General features: G+C 41.3%; 1 protein-coding gene across 2 annotated transcripts in view; it reads right to left on the bottom strand.

Annotated features, from left to right (window-relative positions):
• Nucleotides 1-265: 265 nt before the first annotated feature.
• The window catches only part of SLC25A24 (solute carrier family 25 member 24), a 97,239-nt gene continuing 73,294 nt past the window's right edge, over nucleotides 266-24,210 (bottom strand). Inside the window, exons 9-11 of one of the 2 annotated variants that reach the window (XR_003942403.1) lie at nucleotides 20,090-20,240; nucleotides 13,508-13,820; nucleotides 266-278 (exon numbers count right to left, since the gene is read on the bottom strand). Coding sequence is in view for 1 of the 2 variants with exons in the window: in XM_030205502.1 (XP_030061362.1) it covers nucleotides 13,636-13,820; nucleotides 20,090-20,240 (336 nt within the window). In the remaining variant the exon portion in view is untranslated. Of the gene's footprint in view, nucleotides 279-10,804; nucleotides 13,821-20,089; nucleotides 20,241-24,210 lie in introns of those variants that run through there. The other variant, XM_030205502.1, reaches the window with a different exon arrangement.

Here is a 24,210-nt window from a genome sequence, read left to right as displayed (position 1 = left end):
TATATTATGTAAAGACACAAAGGAGGTGATTCACTAAGGGAGGGATTCATCAAGCAGCGCTAGGGACCTAAATCACAATAATTGGGCCTTAATACAACTTAAAAGGCCCTAGTGCTGCCGGACCTAAAATACCACGGTGATAAATAAATTGCTGCGGATTAGATAGTAATGACATGCAAATGCATGTTTTGCATCTCATTATTATGCAAATGCACTAGCACGACTTGCGGTGATACACTGCAAATCACATTAGGGCCTCAGAACTACAGTAAAATAACCTTTTCAGTTGGGGTTATTTTACCATCTGGGAGTGTCCCCCACAGTCCTTCCTGTACCCCATGATTTCAGCCCCCCTCCACAGGGGGTTACCTTTACAAATCATTGGTGATACGGGGGGGGGTCATCCTGGGGGTCTCGGGGGGGGGGTCTTTGGCAGGAACGATGCCCAGTCACTTCTGCCTTGTGCTATGCCACCTTCAAAATGGCTCCCCTAGCAGTAGTCTCGCATAACAACGGTTAGGGGTCATATTTCCATTTTTTTTCCGTATATGGGAATATGACTCCTAGCTGTAATCATGTGAGACTACTGACAGGGGTGCCATTTTGAAGGTTGGGCATCGCTCCTGCCAAAGACCCCCCCCCCCCAAGAAGACCCCCTCAGACCCCAGGACACCCTCTCTAGACCACTGAAGACCCCCCCCTGGACCACCAATGATTTGTGAAGGTAGCCCCTATGGGGGGGTGAGAGGGCCTTTTGAGGCAGGAAGCTGCTTAAGGCAGGGGTGGACCAGAGGATCTGCAGGTCGGGGAGCATCAGGCCATGGCTTTGTGGCCCAATGTTCCTGGGCCTTTGGAATAATGCTGCTTGCAAAGTGACTCACAGCAGCATTATTCCTCTAAAATGGGATTCAACAATCTACGGTACCGAGGTTGCCCCACAGCAGGGGCAGACTGACCAATTGGGCAACTGGACAGTGCCCGAGGGCCCAGAGCAGTTGGGGGAGGCCAGCACTTCCCACCCCACATGTCCATTTCTCACTCTGCTTCCCCTCCGCCTTCGAGTCCAGCACTACAAATCTCTTTCAATTCCTCTCCCCCCCCCCCCCCCCCGCCCATGGCCCAGTATCTCCTTCTGTGTCCAACTCCCCCTCGCCTTTAAAACCTGTGTTTTTGTGGCAGAACAGCAGCATCAGTGATTCCCTTCAGCTGTATGCTGCTGAGCTCATGGCCTGCTCTCTACTCATCCCGCCCTGTTCTGATGCATTTTCCTACTTCCGCAAGGTTGGGATGCAGCAGAGAGCAGGCCGCGAGCTCAGCGGCAGACAGCTGAAGGGAATCACTACTGCCATTCTACCACAGAAATGCAGGTTTTATAGGAGGGGGGGGGGGGTCGGACACAGGAGGAGATACCAGGCCACAGGTGAAAGAAAGAGGAGTTGTGAGACATGAGTACTGCCGGACCCGGGAGACAGAGGGGAAGCAGAGTGAGAAATGATGGATGAATGGGATGGGAAGGAAGAAAGGGAAGGAAGAGATATGATTTGGACCCAGGGGCAGTAGGGAAGGAGGAAACAGAGAGGGAGAGAAGATAAATGCAGGGTGGGAGGAAGGGAAGGAAGAATGATGGAGACATGTTTGATCTGGGGACAGAGGGGAAGGAGGGAGATAAATGTTAGACATGTGAGATGGGATAAGGGAAGGAAGAGAGATGGATACACATTGGACCTGGGGGCAGTGGGAAAAGAGAGAACAGAGAAGGAGAGATGTTATACGCAGGGAGGAATGAAAGGAAGAGAGATGGAAATGCGTTGGACCTGGGGATGGAGGTGAAGGAGATGGAAACATGTTGGACAAGGGAGCAGAGGGGAAGGGTAAGGGAAGAAAGACATATAGAGAGATGTTGGACCCGGAGGCATGGGGAAGGAGGAAACAGAGGGAAAGAGGGAAGGAAGAGAGATGGACAGATGTTGGAAGTGGGATGGGGTGGAGGGAAGGAGAGATGTTGGATCCCAGGGAAGGGAGGTAGGGAGAGAAAAAGAGGGAGAGATGTTGAACCTGGGAGCAGGAAGGGAGGGAGAGATGTTGGATCCCAGGGAAGGGAGGTAGGGAGAGAAAGAGAGGGAGAGATATTGAACCTGGGAGCAGAAAGGAGAGAGGGAGAGATGCTGGGCCATGGGTGGGGACAGGGGTGGAGTGGAAGGGATATCAGACTACAAGGAAGCAGAGGGAGGGGTAATACTGGGAATGTTGGAACCATACGGGAGAGGCCATTGGGGGTTGTCAAGGTGATGAGTAGGAGAAGGATAGTGAGTGCAGATGATAGAAATGTGGTACTGGGGAGTAAATGAAAGAATGGAATAGGAGTTTGGGTAAGGGGTGAGACTACAAATGGGAGAGGTATGGGGTGAGAGAAGGAGTTGGAAAGTTGATAGGTAGGTGAAAGGAAATAGGAGATGGAGAACTGGATGGTAAGAAAGAGGGTGAAGCTTGTGTGGACAGAGGCAGAAAAGAAAAAAGGGAGGAAATAACTAAAAGGGAAAGATCAGTGTGTCAGACAGGTGTAGTGAAGGAATGGAACAAAACAGGAGGAGAGGAAAGACATGAAAAATGGACAACTGATGGAAAGAGCAGAAAGCAGGAAAACATAAAAGAGAAACTGGGCCCAGCATGATGGGAAAATAAAATGTCCAGACAACAAAGGTAGAAAATAAGTTTTATTTTGAATTTATTAACTGGAATATGTTAGCTTTGGGAAATGTGCATTTCAAATGGCTTTGTATTATGTTTATACATTTGTTTTTATTTCTTCAGTGTTGCGATACATCTGAGTTCGACTTCTTGAGGTTCCCAGTTCAATTTTTGTCTTCGTATTTCTATTTGTAATTTGTAATCCCTTTTTCTGTATTTTATGAAGATCTGTCTGTGTTTTGGATATGACTGAGGTGTGGTATTCTGTGTAGAACTTGATAGCAGTTCCATTTTTTTCTGTTTTGCCTGTAGTTGGTGTATTGGTGTTTTAGGGCCCAGTGTAATAGTTGTAGTACTGCCTATTCATAGGTAGGGTTCTTGCTGTTTGAATCATAGGATTAGTGCTATTGTCATATGAAATGTTTGGTACATTTATGCTATTAGGATTTTTTTTCAGGTTTTGTATTTCACAATGTGCCTGGAATGGGAGAGATTTATATTGCTACTCCTCAGATGAATAAGAATCAGAATGTTTTTTTTGTATAGTTTTTTCCATTGGGAAATTTCCTAGTTCTCATCTGCATCTATGTTGTTGGGGAGAGGTTGGATTTGTGTGGATACAGAGCATATGTACATTTAACTCATAACAACTGCTATACTGTCAGACTAAAGGTCCGTGAGGGTCATGTATGCACTGTGTCACATATGTGAGCATTGTCCTTCAGGTGTGTCCAAATGAAAAAAGGTTGAGCCTCAGCAGCATTAAGAAAGCAAAATAACATGCATATCATTCCAATTGTATATTCTGGATGCACTATTAGCAGGATTTAATGCTTTTGTATATTTCTACATCAAGTTTGTGTGTTTTAGAAATATTACAACAGATGCAGAGCCAGTAATCTGTCAGATGGGAGGTTGGGGGGGGGGGCACGACCCTTATTGCCCAGGGGCCCAGATCCCTGTCAGTCCGTCCCTGCCCTGCAGGTTGCCCCTTAATGCCCCAGAGGTTGCTGAATCCCACGGGGCATCAAGGTGTGGTTAAAAGGCAAACTTTTACTGCACCTTGATGAACTCCCCCCTGAGACACAGTAATGCTAGCACATACACATCCGTGACAACACTGATGAAAACTCATGCAAAATCAACAGAGCACAGCTGCACTAAAACTGAGCATGGCTACACTTGCTAGTTATTTAGCAGAGGGGATTATGAACTGCTTAGCTCCTACCTTACCTTCTAAACAATGCTATCTTTTGCACAGCCACTACGATTGTAGTATAAAAATAAGAAACCTATCCTACAGGCAGGGAAGGTTGGAAAATGAGGGACAATTTATTGATAAAATAGACCCAGTTTGAACCAATTTGTGTGCAGTGAGTCATATCTCCCCACTCCACCCCCATCCCAAAGCATCTAAGCAGGAAATAATTGTGGTGATTGCAGCTCATACCATATGCATTTATCACACTGCTTTTTAATCGTGTAACATCTCTGCTGCAGGATGAACACTGGCTTCAAGTGTCATTTCGTAGTGCCGTCAAAATTCTAACTAATGCTCATCATGTCTTTTATTCAGGTATTTCTGTGTGTCTTTCAAGCACCTTTATACTATTTACTACTAGCACAGGCCTGGTTCCAAAGTCACTTAAGCAGCTGCCTATTCAGGACTCTAGAGCATGGTACACAATATTATTTGTTTTGGAGCATGGACTGTGACTGGAAAGAATTGCAGGAGGTCAGAAAGGCTGTACCACAACACATCAAGTTTTCTACTCTCACCCAGCAATGATGTAGACCATACCCCTGGTAAAGACAGTTAGCTTAACGGGGTTTTAAAAAGGTCTAGACGGGTTCCTAAAGGAAAAGTCCATAGACCATTATTAAATTTACTTGGGGAAAATGCTCTGCTTATTTCTGGGATAACTAAGCAGCATAAAATGTATTGAACTTTTTCAGGATCTTGCCAGGTATTTGTGACCTGGATTGGCCACGGTTGGAAACAGAATGTTGGGTTTGATGGACCATTATTCTGTCCCAGTGTGGCAATACTTATGTACTTTACTTGATAACATCAGAGTTTTCTTTGATCTTCCATCAATTTATTAGATTTTGTAAACCATTTGATGTCCATTGACAATTTGCCACTGTAGCAAGTGTTCGAGTAAATAAATAATAAACACAACCATCTGCCAGGGAGTCTAGGAGGGTGTAGGGTGTCTGTTTTTCCATCAGGGGCATGGAGGTAGGGACAGAGAGTTAAAGAGGCATTTAATATTCCATCAGAACTATAAGCAAGTGGGTGGGTTTAATTGTCCTTATAACTTTGGGACTGCTACACGCACATTAAAATGCCACAAAACAATTGCTGCAGCAAGATTTATTGTAGTCATGGTAAAAGAAACCAACAATAGCATGGTCTTGTGACTAGCTTACGAGGAAACCCAAAAAAGCATTGACTGACTAGTGTGACCATGTTATTTACAAAGGGGAAGTATAATAGTGTGATCCCACTAAACTGAACATGCTCAGTTCTCTCTTATCTGTACCCTTCTCCTCCACTGCCAACTCCAGACTCTCTGTTCCTTTTATCTTGCTGCACCATATGCCTGGAATAGACTTCCTAAGTCAGTACGTCAAGCTCCATCTCTTGCCCGTCTTCAAATCTTGGCTAAAAGCCCACCTTTTGTGGCTGCTTTTAACTCCTAAATGCTATTCACTTGTTCAGTACCCATGTCTGTTTTATCACTCCCACCTTAAGTAATTCCTTTATCTCTTATTTGTCCTGTTTGTCTGTCCTAATTAGATTGTAAGCTCTGTGGAGCAGGGACTGTCTCTTCATGTTCAAGTGTACAGCGCTACATATGTCTAGTAGTGCTATAGAAATGATACGTAGTAGTAGTTCTTTAGTCCTTTTTTTTGGCTCTTTCTGCTTACTTCCAAGTAAGTGTGGCATATGGGGATTGTCTGTCAGTGCAGAAGAAATAAATGTTGAAATTATACACCAAATTCAAAAAAATTCAAGGTAGCAGATATAATCACAAAATCAAATAAATTCTGCCACAGCCTTCCTAGAACTGAGCAGTTACCTCAAAAGATGATCACTTCTAAAAAAAAAAATAATAATAATAATAAGGGTGTGGTGATACCTTAGCATACTTCACCCAATTAATAATTGCACACAGATGATATTCAGAACTCAGTTAATCATTGGTCACCAGGCCATAGGATGAGGTGCTACTTGCTACTGTCAGTTATGCATGAGGTCAGCAATATGCAATTGACGACCATGACGCTACCACATCTGCAACTTACCATGTGAAGCAGCAAGGTGTTGCCTGATGTGGCATATCAGGTGGGGCTGCTTTTTCTGTGTTATCATATATCTTGTCTTCAGAACCTCAATGTCTTTCTTCACCCTCAATCATCTGGAACAGAGATGTGTTCAGTGGCTATGTTCCGTGCATAGCCAATTCCCATGTGCACATCCTTTCCTCCATCTGATGAGCAGGTTTTTCCTGACAATTGCAAGAGAAGGGACAGGACTACCATGCATGTTGTTTGTATAATGTGGAGAGTCTATGTTTACCATCTTATCCTGGCACTAACAACCCATGGGAATTGGTTGGGGGCCATTGTTGCTTTCTCCACATAGTCCACCTTTCTCATGTGGCAAGGAAATTGTCTTCATGGCTGCATACTACATGGTTTGTATGTGGCCTGAAGGGCCCTTTGAGAAGGAATGCAGTTGTTCCCAGGTATCATAGCCTCCTCATCTCCATAAGTGAGGTGGCTATGTGTGTGCCAGCTGGCAGTATAAGCACCATTTAGCAACAGGGGTGATAGATGTGTGCCTTTGCCAGCATGTGTGTCCCTCCTGCATCTTTAGGATTCCATTTCTACATTGTCCCCATCCCATTTTTGTTTTACTGGGTTGTTACAGGGCCAGTCCAGCCTTTACACTATTATGATGTGGGTGAGGACTGAGGTCTATTATCATGCCCATTGATACTGCTGGGTTCCTATGTGATATCCCTGTGCTAACTGTAGCTTATCTGATGTAGGGGTGGGCACAGAGATAGCACATAGGAACCCAGAAGTATCAATGGACATGATAATAGATTCTAACCTTCCCAGGATCATCCAGTTTTCCTCCCACAGCCTTCTGGCTGCAGCATAGGGTGGCAGTCTCCTGCTCTGCTTGAATTCACCACCATGAACACTGCCAGGAAGCCACTTTCTTCATGGGAGAAGTTACATTCGCTGCTGGCAGCCATTTTCCTTGTTTATAATATTTCTCTGATAGAGGGCTGTGTATTGTGTAGACCAGAAACAGATAATCAAGGCTCTGCATGGCTCACTCTGTTCATCTGCAAGATTTTAAGTACGCATGTGTTATATCACATCATATCATGTGCTATATTTTGTTGGGCAGACTGGATGGCTTGTGCAGGGCCTTATCTGCCATTATCTACTATTTTACTATAGGAATGATTAGCCACATAGTCATCACTTAAGAGAAGACTGTATGGCTAGTCCCACCCCTGAAACATTTACCTGGCAAAACAAAGTCAGTTGCCCTCGTACACATGTATTGGTCATTATTTTGGGGACTTACACATCCTCCTCCCGTTCGCCTTTTTTTTTTTGTTTTGTTTTTTAATGTTTATTCCTGGAGGCTAAGATGTGACAATTTTATATTGGACCTACATTTGATTTTATTCATATGTTAGATTTTGGAAATGCATATCTTTGATATTTTGAATTTCAGTTTCTATTTCTGTTTGCTGTATGCAAGGTCTGACATCTTGAGGTTCCAGTTAGTCTTTGCCTTCAGCTCTCTACTAAAGATCTGTGGTCCCTTCTGTCATATTTGTTGAAGGTTTGTCTGCATTTTGTGTGTGTTACAAAGATGTTGGTATTCTGCTAGTATGTAGCTTCTGTATAGAGATCCTATCTGTTCTATTTTCTCTCTAGGTCATATATTGGTGTTTTAGGGCCCAGTGTGATATTTACAGTGCTGCCTTTTGTACAGATAAGATTATTGCCCTGTATGTCCTCAGAGTTAGAGCTGTTATGGTTTAGTAAGTTTCTAAATGTGTTTTTTTTTTATACAAGTTTGTGCACAGTGTTTTATAGTGGAGGGTTTGTGTTGGCCTTACTGAGAGGACATCAAAACTTTAATATAATTTGTTTGTTTTAACATCAGATGGTGTTTAGAAGATTTTTTTCAGTATCTGATGTGTGTTGAGGTGGTTGTTGTTATAGCTGAATTGTGTCTGATCGTATTCAAATTATGAGACAGTGCCTCTTGACGGACTTTTAAATATAGTTGAATTGTTTGCATAGATATATATGGTTTAGCGTTGGTTAAGTACTTGAAGTAATTGAATTTAAAATATATAACATGTCACCCATGACACAGAAATCCATTTTTAAATTCACATGAGAACGTTACCAGCAACCCTTCCCCAGGCTCCTCAGCCCCTGCCAAATGTGTACCCTGAATGCAACACGAGAAAAAAAAACTCACTCACTGGCCTTCACTCACACACATTGGGATAGGCCACCCTAGGCATCTCTGCATGCTGGTCCAGCATCTTCCTTCCTTCCCCTGCCTTGGCCCAGTGACTTCCTTGCCCCCCCACCCCCCCAGCTGGTCCCATTCACTACCTATATCTGAGGGGCAGAACCAGCAAAGCCATCAGCAGCATGGCCTTGGCATTGACTCTGCGCATTTATGCCATATTTTGTTTTTAGCAGGGGTCTAAGGAAGTTGTGCCACTGGAGTGGGAGAGGGGCCTTATCCACAAAAGGTTACCTGGGGCTCCATAAGTGGTTAAAGCGGCACAGAACAAAAGCATGACGGTCAATGGCACATGCAATTATTTTTAGGAATAGGTGCTAGTGTAACTACTTTTATATTTAAATGTTTACTTTCTCAGTAAATGCAATAGTAAAATATACAAGAAATGCAAAGTTCCCTTTTGTATGCCATGTATACAGCAAGGAAAGAAAAGAGTAACGATTGTACAGAGGAGGAGCAAGTGATCTATGGCTACATGAGCTTGTGTGACAGAAAACAAAGTGGAGGAGTGGCCTAGTAGTTAGAGCACCGGTCTTGCAATCCAGATGTGGCCACTTCAAATCCCACTGCTGCTCCTTGTGATCTTGGGTAAGTCACTTAACCCTCCATTGCCTCAGGTACAAACTTAGATTGTGAGCCCTCCTGGGACAGAGAAATATCCAGTGTACCTGAATGTAACTCACCTTGAGCTACTACTACTGAAAAAGGTGTGAGCAAAATCTAAATAAATAAATAAATATTATGTAGCCAGTGTGATTCATGCTTTCTAATGCAGCACTGCTGTCCTACAAGTGTCCTATGTACTTTTTACAGGCTTGGAATTACCTTATGTCGATAAAGTACATATACGTAGAAGATATGGAAGATGTAAGCATGCACAGTGTTAACAAAATTAGGGTGAGAGAAAGGGTGTAGTGTTAAGAATGCTGGGAAGATGAGGCTTAAATTAGATTTGGGGTTCCTACACCTGTCATGGGGGGAAAATGTCATCATTTACTGTGTTGCTGGGAACCCAGACCACTGAATTTAAAAACTTCCCTATAGACTATTATGGTTGCAAGTTTTCAGTTCATGCAAACCCATGTCTATTCACTTCATTTGAAATACAAAATGAACCAAAAATAGACTCATTCATTACACTTTACCATTTTTTCAAAATGAATATACCTCCTTAAAAGGGCATATATATATTTGGGAAAATAAGCGTTTGTGAGCAAGTCTGTGGATGTGGATAAAATGGACTGTGCATGGACTCTCCTCCATGCCTTGAATATTCTTTGCACTTTTGATGCACATACATTTTTACCTCTGGAGAGGAATGGTGAGGACTATGACAAAAGGAGGTACTCCTGAAATGTTTGGTAAACAAGGAGATATTCAGCAAGGCCTAGAAGTGTGTGCTTTTTTAGCAAAGGCAAATGAGTTTCTTACATTCAAGCTTATAATCACACAATACAAGAACAGAAAATAGAAAATGTCTTTTATATAAATTTCCAGGCTTTATGTACAACAATACTACAAGAAGTCTGGTTTTAGATCCTGAGCGTCAATAAACACCCTTTTTTCAGTAATCATGCAAAAAAAATAAAATAAAATGCAAGCACAGAGGTCCCAAAATGAAAGGAAAATTACACTGTTCACAGGTTTTTTTTTCCTAGCATTCAAATATTTCACCATCAAAAGCAATCATTCAATAGGGAAAGGCACAACAATGGAAAATACACTGAACCTTGTACAATGCCATTACCAGTTTTCATTATTTACACATCCAGTATATTATGCATTCCATATTATAAAAAGGTTACAGTCAAATGAAGCAAAAAATAATGTACATATAAAATCAGAATCTATGACCATGTCCAGGGCAGGCATGCTGATGTTATGTATTCAATTTCTATTACAGCTAACTGCACCAAGAATTAATTCTGGTTCAGAAAAGTTTTAATGTTCCTGCCTTTTAAATTCACAGTCTAATACGTTCTGGAATTTACAGTCTTGCATTCTATTTTTCCCTAGGAACTCAGTACATCTCAACAACGTTGGATTGCCACCATGGAAAACCAACATTTTCCATTTACCCATACTACAGGTAAGGCATGGAATGGTAGCAGCACACGCTTCTCCACTTCTCCCCACCGATCTACTTTAATCTTGCTCTGCATGTACCACCTCCGAGGGTGACAGAGTACTTCAGTCTCTCATGTCCGTAAATATTTGGCTTCACCTGTCTGAGAACTGGAATGAGACCACTGATGTGTTTAATAGACTACAACATAGCTTTGAAACGAGTCTAACTTTGACCACTGCTGACCCAAAACTAAATCTGGAGTGACTTAAAAAGGTGAAAGGCTCTGTAATTCTGGAGCCACTCAGTGGTTTAGCAGGCCTAGTATTCTAATAAGTTCACATTAAAGAAGGTTCCCAAACCTGATCCTGGAGGCACCCCAGCCAGTCGAGTTTTCAAGATACCCACAATGAATATTTATGAGAGAGATTTGCATGCAGTGGAGGTAGTGCATGCAAATCTCTCTCATGAATATTCATTGTGGGTATCCTGAAAACCTGACTAGCTGAGGTGCCTCCAGGACCAGGTTTGGGAACCATTGCACTAAAGTATCACAATGCAAGGAGGTCCGAAAATCAATGACACTGGATAGAGTAAGCTGTAAGGTAGAAAACCACATTCAGACAAAAAGACACACATGGTGTGTTTGCTATTGGTGGCAGAGAGGTACTGACGTATCCTCATTAAAGGAATTATTCTTTGGTCTCAACAGTGCAAAAGCACACAATAGACAGCCTGATTAGATATCTTAGTACAGTGCAATAGAATACCACACATAAGAATATTTTATTTTAATTATCAAGGAATGCCCAGGAGAGGTGGTGGAAACACAAACAATGAAGAGAATTCATAAAAGCATGGTATAAGCACAGAAGGCCTTCAAGTTGCAAGAAACTGAAAAGAAAGTCAGACATGGACTAACATCTGTGGTATTGCAACAGTGGGCAGACAATGTTGCTGTAAACCTTATGGGAATAAGCCACAGGCTGATCTAGCTGCAATGCTTTTCAACCAACACCAACCACCCTATGTATTACAAAATTTAAGGCCATAAATTGAGATTTAGTAAAAATGAATATGGAAAGATGATATGAGAATAGCGGTTAAATGTGCGTTATTCATAAACCTTAATATAATGGCACATTTCCTCCTTCTTCTGTAGGAATGCCATAGCTCCTGAGCAAGAATACCGATTAGAAAAGGATCTACCTATTATACCTGAATGAGCTTCAATTTGGAAAGGCAATCTCATTAAATGTAAAACCCAAATCTAAACTTGAAAGCAAAATATTACATGATTGGTTTGTGAAAGAAACTATTTGGCAACAAAAAGTTTAGCAAATTAGGAAGAGGATTCAATCAACATTTTGCTCTAGTGGAAAAAATGCTTTAATTACAAAAAATGGAAAAATGTTGGTAGCTGAAATACCACAGCAACATTGGAGCAAAACTTTGCTAATTCTCCTAAAGTGATGTCCTAGCTAACTAGCTGTTTAGTACACAAACACACATACCCGGTTACCCCATCTATGTTGTACCTGTGGTATAACCATCTGGAATAGGATCCTATTCATGTAAACATTTCATAGATAACGGAATGAGGTAAGATATATAAAGCAGATTCCTACACTATGGCTATCCAGCATAAAAGCAGATCATCAAGACCTGCAGCTGGGGTCCACATGAAGTACAATAAGAAAATTAAAAGGCAAGGGGAAGGAGAAGGCGGCTGCAAAATGCTGCTAGTCTCCATAAAGCTCAAAGTAATGTGTCAGCTCAAGAGCCATCTCACTATTAGGTTTCAAATCAGCCAACAGCAAAGATGGAAAATGGTTACAAATGTACTTGTGGAACGATGGGGGTTTGTGGTGGGCCCTACAGTAAGCAGCTCCCAAGCAGAGCTGAAGACCAACAATGACGAATGTTAATATACTCAGGTCAAAAGCAGTAATTGGGCCAGTGCTATGCACTGCCTAGCAGGGGGAACTTTGTTTGATTCATGGCTCTGATCTCCCACTCTCTGGATCAGCCAGAATTGGTACGATACAGACGTGAGATCCAGAGCCATCAAGAGGAGTGTGTCAATCATGGTGAAATGGATGAGGGCTGCTGGGCTCCAGAAGGAGCTCTGGTGCATGACCCCAGTTAACAACTATCAGTACAATCACTGGACTGAAGTACGTTTAGAGGTGAGGATATATAATAGGGGGCAACCCCCCCCCCCCCGATAGTTGTCAATGAGGATTCCTGGTGATATTTCTCAGACCTGGTTCCAACTGAGCTGGAAGTCCAAAGGAACAGGAGGAAAACTGCTGGGTCACAAAAGCATCACTCAGCTAACTACATGTTTCAGTAAACTTTCCAAACATTCCCTGGTGGAATGCTTTCATGTAAATAAAAGTTAGATTTTGAATTCCTTCCTGGTGATTACATCCTCATTTTATCTTGCAGTAATGCATCACAAATTAAGTTACCTAGACATTCTCCAATGAATACAGCTGTCAGAATTGCAGAGAGCTGCCATACTGTACTACACTTAAATCAATAGTGCTGTACCCACAAGTGAGGTACTCAGTCGGCATAATGCACCATTGGCCTGGCACGTCGATTTTCATTAATAAAAAAAAGGCCTCTAAGAGACTAGAGGCCTATTTGCTGTGCTTTCCTGGAGTAAAAATGAAGTGAAAGTCTTACGACATCTTCAGATAAACTTTTCCACTTTTTGTCTGCTTCCAACATGAGGATTGCTGAAACTTAGTTTTGATAACAGGGCTATGACATTAACATAATGAAGTTTCTTAGTTATATAACTGAAAACTAAAAACACTTGGGTGACCAAAAATGGATAAGAGTTATATTTTAGGACACCCTCCCCTCTCCTGCCTGATTTTAAAACCAAACTGAAGGACCTTTTTTACTAAAGCTTAAAGAACACTAAATGCTCTGTGCCCTATTTCATACCTATGGGCCTCATGGCACTTAGCACATGCTAATGATTGTCATCAAGAACTAAGTTTGAGTAAAAGGGCCCCTAAGGGACAAATTAAAAAAAAAAAACAACTCAAATTCACAGCTAAGGAATGTAATTATCAAAACAATTTTCTGAACACCCCAAAGCAGCAGAAGACTAGAATATGCTAAACTTTCTACTGCTTCACCAAAATACAGACAGTATTCAATAGCCAATTATTCCCCCCTCCTCCTACTGGGACAAACAGTAGCTTTCTGGAACCAACGAATCATTCTAGACAGCACCGTTTAGAACTAAATGTGCCTGCTAATGAAAGGATCTTTCATATTATTTTGATGCGACTCCCAAGCGCAGCTTCATCTTCTCATAGACAATGTAGCTGATGCTGACGGCAGGAAGCACCTTCATGAAGTTGGGAGCAATTCCTCTGTAAAGGCCAAAGAAGCCTTCCTTCTCAATTATCCTTTTAAAGAGGGCAACCATGTTCAACTGAGGGGCTCCTTCCACAGAGGCTAGAAAACATAAAACACAAGGTTAAAACTAAAATTAACCTATAAACTCCAACCAATGTTGCCTTTTGCTTTTACAATGTTACATTTTCTGACATGTATTCTCAGCAGAGTTCATTAACGTATTTCTCAACGTGGATGTCTAATAATGCAAGAGGCAGGTAATTTTCATATTAAAAAGAGCAGATATTGTAACCAAAAACAACAACAAAATCATGCAAGACTCATATAACAGCCTTTTCATGCAAGAGCAAGATTTATTGGCAGGTTCCTACTTTAATTTACATTAAAGGATAGTACAATTTAAAACTGAAAACGTAAGTAGAATGTGTGACATTCTAAATAGTTTTGGCTCAAATCCTCCCACAATGCATTTCTTATGGAAAAGTGCTAGCTTTCCCTTCTTCTTCAGTCTCTTCACCAAATCATTTACCAGCTCTGAAGACTGGAAGAGCCAGTTTCACAGGAAGTTAGGTCTAGGACTCGACTCATTCCAAAGTTATAAAGGAACACAAACACAAAGTGGAAGCTGCAACATACATTGACATTTACCATCTGATAAGCCTCTGTTCCAGATCTTTAAAAAAAAAAAAATCAAAATTGTATGAGGTGGCTCAGACAGACCTATTTTATTGTTAGGGACCAATTATAAAATATAAACAAAAATTATGGCAGACAAGCTCTAAACCCTATTTCTACCTATTCATCTTGCCTTTTATTCTGATATATTTTACTTTTACCCCCTAATAATATTCTGTATTCCTTTTACTATGTAAGCCGCATTGAACCTGCTTTGAGTGGGAAAGTGCAGGGTACAAATGTAATAATAATAATAATAATAAACATGTATGTCACAGTTGATATATGGAGATAAGCATATAAGTATTTAAGCATTGCCATACTGTGACAGACCGAAGGTCCATCAAGCCCAGAATCCTGTTTCCAACAGTGGCCAATCCAGGTCACAAGTACCTGACAAGATCCCAGAACAGCAAAACAGATTTTATGCTGCTTATCCTAGAACATGCAATAGATTTTCCCAAGTCCATCTTAATAATAGCTTATAGACTTTTCTTCTAGGATATTATCCAAACCTTTTTTTAAACCCTGCTAAGCTAACTGCTTTTACCACATTCTCTGGCAATGAATTCCAGAGTTTAATTACTCGTTAAGTGAAGAAATATTTTCTCTGATTTGTTTTAAATTTACTACTTTGTAGCTTTTTTACGTGCCCACTAGTCCTAGTATTTTTGGAAAGGGTAAACAAGTGATTCACATCTACTTGTTCCACTCCGCTCAATATTTTATAAACCTCTATCATATCTCCCCCTCAGCTGTCTCTTCTCCAAGCTGAAGATCACTGCAGGGTGGCAAATGATAATATACAACATATAGAGCGCCCCTTTTACAAAGTGGCGGTAAGTCGAACACGGGCTTACTGCTCGCTAAAAGCAAGTACCACCGGGCTACTGCAGCAGCCTGGCGGCAGTTCCCACCCCAGCATACCAATGGGTGGTGGTAAGGGCTCCCCCCCCCTCCCCAAAATGGCCACGCAGCAAGTGCTTCACTTTCTACATGGCTATTTCCTTAAAAAAAGACAGACCTACCTTTTACCTGCTGCAGTAAAAAGGGGGCCTCAGCACAGGCCTCCTTTTGCCACAGCTTGGTAAAAGGGGCCCATATTGAATCATATGTGGCAAGCTAAAAGTGCTAGAATACAGACTAGTGTTGGCAATTGATGCTGAAAAGACATCTGATAGGGTATTTTGGCCCAACATGATAAAGATGGATCTTGAGGGCAGTTTCTGGAATGGGTGAAGATATTAGACAAAAAAAACACATGGCATGCCACAATAATTAATGGTAGGTTTTCAGAAAGGTTTGAACAGTAGTGAGGAACCAAGTAGGGGTGTCCTCTGTTCATCCTCTTATTTACCCTGATAATGGATCCATTAGCACAAAGTACAAGAGAAAATGAAAATATGCAGGAGATAAGCATAGGCAAGTCACACCATAGAAAGGTCTGCTCTTTGAAGCGATGGGGGATCATTGGCAACAATTATTTCTTCTAGCTCTACAAAAGTTTGGAAGGGTGTTGGGTTTTAAATGAACATGACTAAGTAAGAAATATTTAATGTGAACAAAGATAGACTACCCTAACCAGGCGGAATATTGCTTACTGCATTTCCGCCCGGGAAAATGTAAGACACATCAACATAAAATGGCTAGCCAGATCTTTGCAGCAGCCAAATTGACAGTGGCAAGGGCTTGGAAACAGATAGAGATGCCACAAATTCAAGCTGTAAAAATTAAACTTGATTATTTGTACCAGATGTCGAAACTGACCGCACTGAGAAAAGGCCACTTACTTAGGTTTCAACAAATTTGGCCACCATATGAACAGATGAGAGAATCTAATACACCATCACATTAAGTGGGGGGGGGGGGGGGGGGGGGGGGAGGGGGAGGAATGGGTGAGGGATTGTTAGAGTTGGTTTGAAAACTTTGTTATGGAAGAAGAAGTTATTAAGTTGTACACATGTTGACATTTGCAAATCTGAATGGTTGTAATTATGTTAAAATATAATAAAGAAATTAAAAAAATATATATTTAATGTGAATGTACCCAAAGATGAGACTGTTACGTTGAAAGGGAAATTTCAGTTTAAATGGCCTTTTTCATATTAGGTATTTGGGGGTGAATGTAGTTGCAGGTTGAGATAAATTTCATGATATTAAATCCCCTCTCCCACACACACACACAATAAAAGACACTACAGAAGAATGCTGGGATGACAAACCTTTCGTGAGTTGAAAACGTTTTATATCTTTTTACAGCCCTGCTGTTAAGAATGCGAAAACAATTCTTCCAGCAACTGCACTGCAGGATATTCGTTTATATTTGGAAGTGAAAGCCACCCAGAATAGGTAGGGAGATAGTCTTTACAGCTAAAAAGAAAGGGGGAATAACTTTCAACTATATTATCAAGCTGCTCAGTTGAAAGTGGGTCTCAACAGAAATGCATATGACAAAAAAATAGTGGGTCAAACTGAATCAGGAGCAAGCGTGTATTTGTTCATTGTAGCCCTTACCATGGCTCCCTGGTAAAGTTGAAAGATCTAGTGAAAAATAAGCTAATCCATATATAATGCTAATATTGGAAATCAGGGGTAGAATTAATAGTAAGCTATTGCTAGATAAGACCTACTTCCATTCTACATTGCTCCAGCAAATTTAATGAGTTTCCCCTGGGAAAAGTAGACTATACTTACAAAAAATGGGGAGAAAAGAGACGTAAAACACTGGGGCAATTTGTTGAAAGGCTGAGGAATATGGGCTAGATAGGAGAGAGGCCTTCCAGTATTTGCATGTTAAGGAATTTTTACAGTGCAAAGCTCTAGAGAACCTTAACAAGAAGGAAAGATCAATTGAGACAGGGATTAGCTTAAAGAGATGGGAAGGGAGGGGATTTCACATCTGTGCTGCCTAGTCAGCCCAATATGATCAAGTAAATTAATGGAAACTCTGAGATTTCTGGAATTCAGTAGATTGCAGGATTCGAGGCTGCATGGTTTCACTACAGCAGTGGAGGCATGGAATGGCCTCCCGGTGGAGGTTGTGAAATCTAGGACTGTGTCAGAATTTAAAAAGGTATGGGATAAGCATGTGGGATCGCTTAGGAAAAAGAGTTAGGGGTTACAGAAGATGGGCAGACTGGATGGGCCATATAGCCTTTATCTGACATCAAGTTTCTATGTAAGCTGCAAAAACCAGAAGGAGCAGTACAGTTTAGAGAGTAAAGTACTTTTGTGCACAAAAGAGGCGCAGGACTTGAGTCTGAATGTACATGATGATCTTACGGTGGCCAAACAGGTAGAAAAGACAATAGCAAAAGTTAGAATGACGCTTTGGTAAATAGGGAGAGGAATGGCCAGCAGGAAAAAAGAGGCAATAATGCCTCTATATAAGTCTCTGGTGAGACTCAATTAGAGTACTGTGTTAAATTCTGGAGACCTCACCTTAAGATATAAACAGGATGGATACGGTCCAGAAGGCAGCTACTAAAACGATCAATGGTCTTTCTCATAAAGTGTATGCAGACAAACTGAAGATCTCAATATGTATACTTTGAAGAAAGGCAGAAGAGATATTTAAATACCTCTGTGGCATAAATGAACAGGAGGCGAGTCTCTTTGAACTGAAATTAAGCTCTGGAACGAGGGGGCATTGGATGAAGATGAAAGGGGGCAGACTCAGAAGTAACCTGAGAAAATATTTCTTCATGAAAAGGGTGGTCTCCCAGTGGAGGTGATGGAGATGGAGACTGCACATAGGATCTCTAAGGGAGAGGAAGGGATAGTAGATGGCATGAATGGGCAGACTGGGTAGGCCTTACAGTCTTTATCTACCTTCATTTTTCTATGTATTATATACTTTCATCTCCTCTTGTGTGGAAAGGTGCTGTCCTATTATACACTGTAGTTCACTTTCCACTTTCTATATTTTTATTGTACTATAAACCGCTTTGATCTGTGAGTCAGCAAAGGTGGTATATCATCAAGTCTAAATAAACTAAACTAGTAATCTGATGGCTACAAAATGTTGTATCAATGGTACTACACTCCTGAGAGAATAAAGAGAATGTATGAAACAGTGAGGGGGTATTGTTGGAGTGAATGTAGGTTGCCAGGAACATTTAAACATATTTGATGTTATATCAGTGGCTGAGATAATTAACAGAATACAGTGTAACAAGCAGATATGGCCTCTGCTGTTACGTATAATCGTTTTATCAAACAAATCAACAAGCCACACAAGACCGATTTTCTTTTCCTTTGAAACGCCCAATAAATTTCATACCCTTTTCCAAAATCCTCCCTCCCATTCCAAGACTAAATATCTGCCTAACAGAAAAGCACACAATGCTGCTAGGTGACATCTATGTTCTTATAACCTCTGCCAACCCTTGTAGAAAATGATTCAACCCACTCTCCCTCCCCTGCACCCCAACCTTAGAACTTTGGCCAACAATTAACAACCTCTTGGGCCTCTGCTGTTAAATTGCCATATTATAGGAATGAAAGAGGGGGCAATGAGACTTGCAGAGCATATAGTAATGGCAGCCCGTATTATAGTAGCTAAGCACTGGAGGAGGGGGGGGGAAAAAAAAAAAGAGGAACTCCCTCTCTAGATTTAATGTCAAAACTTGCAGCAATGCATCAAAATAGGATACACATCTTTTTGGAAGTCCTTTCAGAAGCAGCAACAAATACTGCTAGTCATAACTTCCTGGTAATGTTAAGGCCCAGATCAGGCTGTATATGAGATCTACAGAAATAATGATGAGGAGGGAGAACTCAGGAATAGTACCCCCAGTGTCTGCTTAAGCGTCGAAGGTAAGGAAATAAGGAATGCTGTGACAGACAGGTTATATACAATCTGATTGTATGTTAGTAATTGGGGTTGGGACTAGGGGAGGAAAGAAAGTGAGGTGGGGGAGATGCAAGAACAAGTGGGGAATTTGGTAATCAAAAATTATATTAAAAACTCAAGTTATCTGCAGCAGGGCCCATTTTATTCCTATGGGCCCTGATGCAGATAACTTGAGCTAAGATTTAGTAAAAGACCCCCTTAGACAGTAATGTTTGGTTGGACTGATGATGGGCACCCGGTCAAAAGAAACCAGACAAAAAAGCGCCAAAGAAAAAAAGTTCCCAACATAAAAGTCCCTGACAAAAGAGCCTGATGAAATAGATGTATTTTTGAATGGTACGAATTTGAAGGGTACAAAGAAGTGGAGGAGCCATAAATTACTGAGAAAGTCCATGGCTTGTCACTTGAAAATCCTGGCACCTGCCTATGGCTTGACTTCACTATCCACACTTGGTATCTAGTGAGAATCATAAATTTGTTTTGTTGTGGGTTTTTTTTGTATAGGTTTTTTTTGGGAGGGTTTTTTTTTTGTCATGGTCTGTTTGGGTTTTAGTCTGTTTTGTTGGGGGTTTTTTTGTATGGTCTATTATGTTGGGGTGCCGTTTTTTTTAAATTTAGGAGGAGAAACAAAATATGGTTGGAAGAAAAACCTCACCCTTTAAAAACCTTATCAAAAGTATACTTTCTAAAATCATCCTCACCAGGAGTACTCCTGATCAGTCTCCCCTCTCTAAAAGCTTCAGTACTGCATAGAAAAATAACCCTGCAGCTAATGAAGAAATGATCAGTGTACTGTACACAACAAAGATGGCATCCCTTCATGAACCAAAAAACTCACCTTGCGCCTGCATACGTGTTCGGACAAGAGCAAGGGGGTAGCTGGCCAATTGACCACAAGTGCTGGAGATGGTGCCACAGGCCAGTAACACCAGTACACCAGGATTAGCTGAACCCGATGAATAATGCTGTAGCCAGGTATTCTTTAGAGTCTAACAAGCACAAAGAAAAACAAATGTTTCTATAATCAAATTGCCATTTCTAACAGTAAGCAGAATAGCATATTTTAAAAATGACTTGTGTATCCTGCAGTTATCAGTAGCAAAGTGGGAAGTACCAGACAGATCGTCTGTCTGGCATTTCCCACTGTATTTTGCTATTTGTTTCATTTTCTCTTCCTGCTGTTCTGTACTATCTGTAGTTATCCTCAGAAAACTGTCTAGATTACATAAGAATAAAGAGTTTCTCATCCTGCATAGCACTGGTGGGATATCACTATAGCAATGGGCAACTCCCCAAAAGCCAGAACAGATCTGGTTTGCATGAGACCCAGCCCATACAAACCAATCAGGGACATAGTCCAAATTCATGCAAATGTAAGTGTATCTGGTCTGGCTGTCAAGGACTACATCTGTCTAGCAGTTAGCATAATACACTGGCAAATGCAAATAGCACTCAAAAGTTCATTGCCCACCCTGACTCACTATTTACGATGTTTACAAAGCCGTGCTGGCCGCTGTGCGGTACTGCCAACACAGCCCATTCACTGTGAATGGACTAGGTCAGCACTGTCGCATGGCTTAGTAAACAGGGGGGGTATGTGGTCTCAAGTAAATCTTTTATTCGCGCTGACCACCAGTGTATATCAAACAAATGGTAGGAAGGCACATGCCAGAGCTAACCAAATCAATTCAGATTTTAGATTTATGTGCCTTTTCCAAATCCAACCACAAAGTGATTAACAGTCAGGGATACAAGTAATTTCCCCACCCAAACAAGCTGTTTCTGCACCTCAGTTCTTCCCCTCTCTGACCATCATCTGATAACCTTAAGAACATTAATTTTCAACAATTCCACCAGCTTAAATGATATATAACTCAACTACAATACTTTTTTATTTTTAATTTGCAGTGCTCAGTAGTGCTGTAGTGTTCTTTAAACCAACTGTCTCTGGTTCAGAACTGCAGCCGTCTCACATCATAGCACAAGCCCTTCCTACCTTCCAATTCTCACAGGGTTTAACCTGTAGGTAGGAAGGGCTTGTGCTATGATGTGAGACGGCTGCAGTTCTGAACCAGAGACAGTTGGTTTAAAGAACACTACAGCACTACTGAGCACTGCAAATTAAAAATAAAAAAGTATTGTAGTTGAGTTATATATCATTTAAGCTGGTGGAATTGTTGGAAATTACTGATTTACCCACACCAGGTTGATTAGATTGAAACCCATATATTTTTTATTGAACCTTAAGAACATGCCATACTGGGTGAGACCAATGGTCCATCTAGCCCAGTATCCCGCTTCCAGCAGTGGCCAATCCAGGTCACAAGTACCTGGAAGAAACCCAAATGGCAGCAACATTCCCTGCTACCAGACTCCCCCATGTCTATCTCAATAGCCTTAACACTTCATACTTAAACACCCTCCCCCCAGTCCCATCCAATCTCCACCTATACATTTAGGAATCTTCAGGCTATTTGACTCTTGCACTCTCTACACCAGTGCTTCATCCCTCTTCTCTACCACTGTGTTATCCAAGTCTCTGGTTACCCTCACTCCTCCCATTCCCCATTCTGTAAGGTGTACCAAACTCCAGCCTTGGCTGACCTCTAGAATCCGCTACCTACGACTCTGGAAAGAGGTCAGCATGGGATTTCAGCCAAAAGCGTTCAGTAGATCTGGCACAGTCTGCTCTTTCACCTGCCAAACAAGACTATTACATCCACTTGACAAACTCTCTTGGCTCAAACCCTCAACATATCTTTGCCACACTGAACTCTCTCCTTAAAGTGTCTTCACCTCCAAACCCTCCTTCACTTTCTCCCCAGGCTATGGCTGAGTACTTTCACGATAAGGTTTACAAGATTAACCTTGAGCTCTCAACCAACTCACTTCCACCTCTCCTTCCCCCAGTCCATTCTCAACCCTCCTTCAACCCCTACCATCTTTTCTTCCTTTTCTGAAATCACTGAAGAGGAAACTGCACATTTTCTTTCTTCCTCCAAACTGAATACCTGTTCCTCTGATCCTATTCCCACCCATCTACTCAGCACTATCTCTGTCATCCCTTCTATCTGTCATATCCTCAATCTTTCACTTTCTACTGCAACTGTTCCTGATGCCTTCAAACATGCCATTGTTATACCACACCTCAAAAAATCTTTATTGAACCCAAATCTTTATTGGACCCTACCTGCCCTTTCCATCAGTGCAGGGTAAAACAATAGAGACTATTATGAAGAAGAAAATTACAGAGCATATTCAAAAGCATGGATTAATGAGACAAAGCCAACATGATTTAGTGAAGGGAAATCTTGCCTCACCAATCTATTACATTTCTTTGAAGGGGTGAACAAACATATAGATAAAGGTGAAGCAAGTCAATATTGTGGATTTTCAAAAGGCATTTGACAGAAAGACTTTAGATGAAAATGGAGAGTCATGGGATAGGAGGTAGTGTACTATTGTGGATTAAAAACTGGTTAAAAGATAGAAAACAGAGGGTAGGGTTAAATGGTCAGTATTCTCGGTGGAAAAGGGTAGATAGTAGGGTTCCTCAGGGATCTGTGCTGGGAGCGTTGCTTTTTAACATATTTATAAATGATCTAGAGATGGGAGTAACTAGTGAGGTAATTAAATTTGCTGATGACACAAAGTTATTCAAAGTTGTTAAATAGCAAGAGGATTGAGAAAAATTACAAGAGGACCTTACAAGACTAGGCATCCAAATGGCAGTTGACGTTTAATGTGAGAAAGTGCAAAGTGGTGCATGTGGGAAAGAGGAACCGAAACTATACCTATGTAATGCAAGGTTCCACATTAGGAGTCACAGACCAGGAAAAGTATCTAGGTGTCATCATTGATGATACGTTGAAACCATTGGCTGTGCAGTGTTAGGTATTATTAGGAAAGGCATGGAAAACAGAAATGAGGAAATAAGGACATTATAATGCCTTTGTATCTCTCCATGGTGCGACCGCACCTCGAATATTATCGGCAGTTCTGTTCACTGCATCTCAAAAAAGATATGGTGGAATTACAAAAGGTATAGAGAAGGGCAATGAAAATAATAAAGTGGATGGGATGACTTCCCTATGAAGAAAGGCTAAAGCGACTTCCCTATGAGGAAAGGCTAAAGCGGGTAGGGCTCGTCAGCTTGAAGAAAAGACAGCTGAGGGGTGATATGACTAAAGGGCACGCAATGAAGCTACAAAGTAGTAAAATTAAAACGAATCAGAGAAAATATTTCTTCACTCAACTTGTAATTAAACTCTGGAATTCATTGCCAGAGAATGTAGTAAAAGCGGTTAGCTTAGCGAGGTTTAAAAAAGGTTTGGATAGCTTCCTCAAAGAAAAGTCCATAAGCCATTATTAAAATGGACTTGGGGAAAATCCACTGCTTATTTCTAGGAGAAGCAACATAAAATGTATTGTATTGTTTTGGGATCTTGCCAGGTACTTGTGACCTGGATTGGCCACTGTTGGAAACAGGATGCTGGGTTTGATGGAACTTTGGTCTATCTCAGTATGGCAATACTTATGTACTTATGACTTACAAATGCATTCACTCTGCATCTCCCCAGTACCTCTCTACTGTTATCTCTCTCTACACTCCTCTCTGGAAACTCCGTTCTTCAGGTAAATCTCTCTTATCTGTACCCTTCTCCTCCACTGTGATCTCCAGACTTCATTCCGTTTATCATGCTGCACCATATGCCTGGAATAGACTTCCTGAATCAGTACATCAACCTAGCTCCAGCTCTGGCCATCTTCAAATGTAGGCTAAAAGCCCGTCTTTTTGAGGCTGCTTTTAACTCCTATTCACTTGTTCAGTACTCATGTCTGTTTTGTAATTCCTACCTTAAGTAATTCCCTTATTTGTCCTGTTTGTCTGTCTTGATTAGATTGTAAGCTCTGTCAAGCAGGAACCATCTCTTACATGTTCAGCATACAGTGCTGCAT

The sequence above is a fragment of the Microcaecilia unicolor genome, chromosome 6, assembly GCF_901765095.1.
Source record: "Microcaecilia unicolor chromosome 6, aMicUni1.1, whole genome shotgun sequence".
NCBI classification, from domain to species: Eukaryota; Metazoa; Chordata; class Amphibia; order Gymnophiona; family Siphonopidae; genus Microcaecilia; species Microcaecilia unicolor.
The sequence above is the reverse complement of the archived record's forward strand: the minus strand, read 5'-3'. Positions and strand labels throughout refer to the sequence as shown.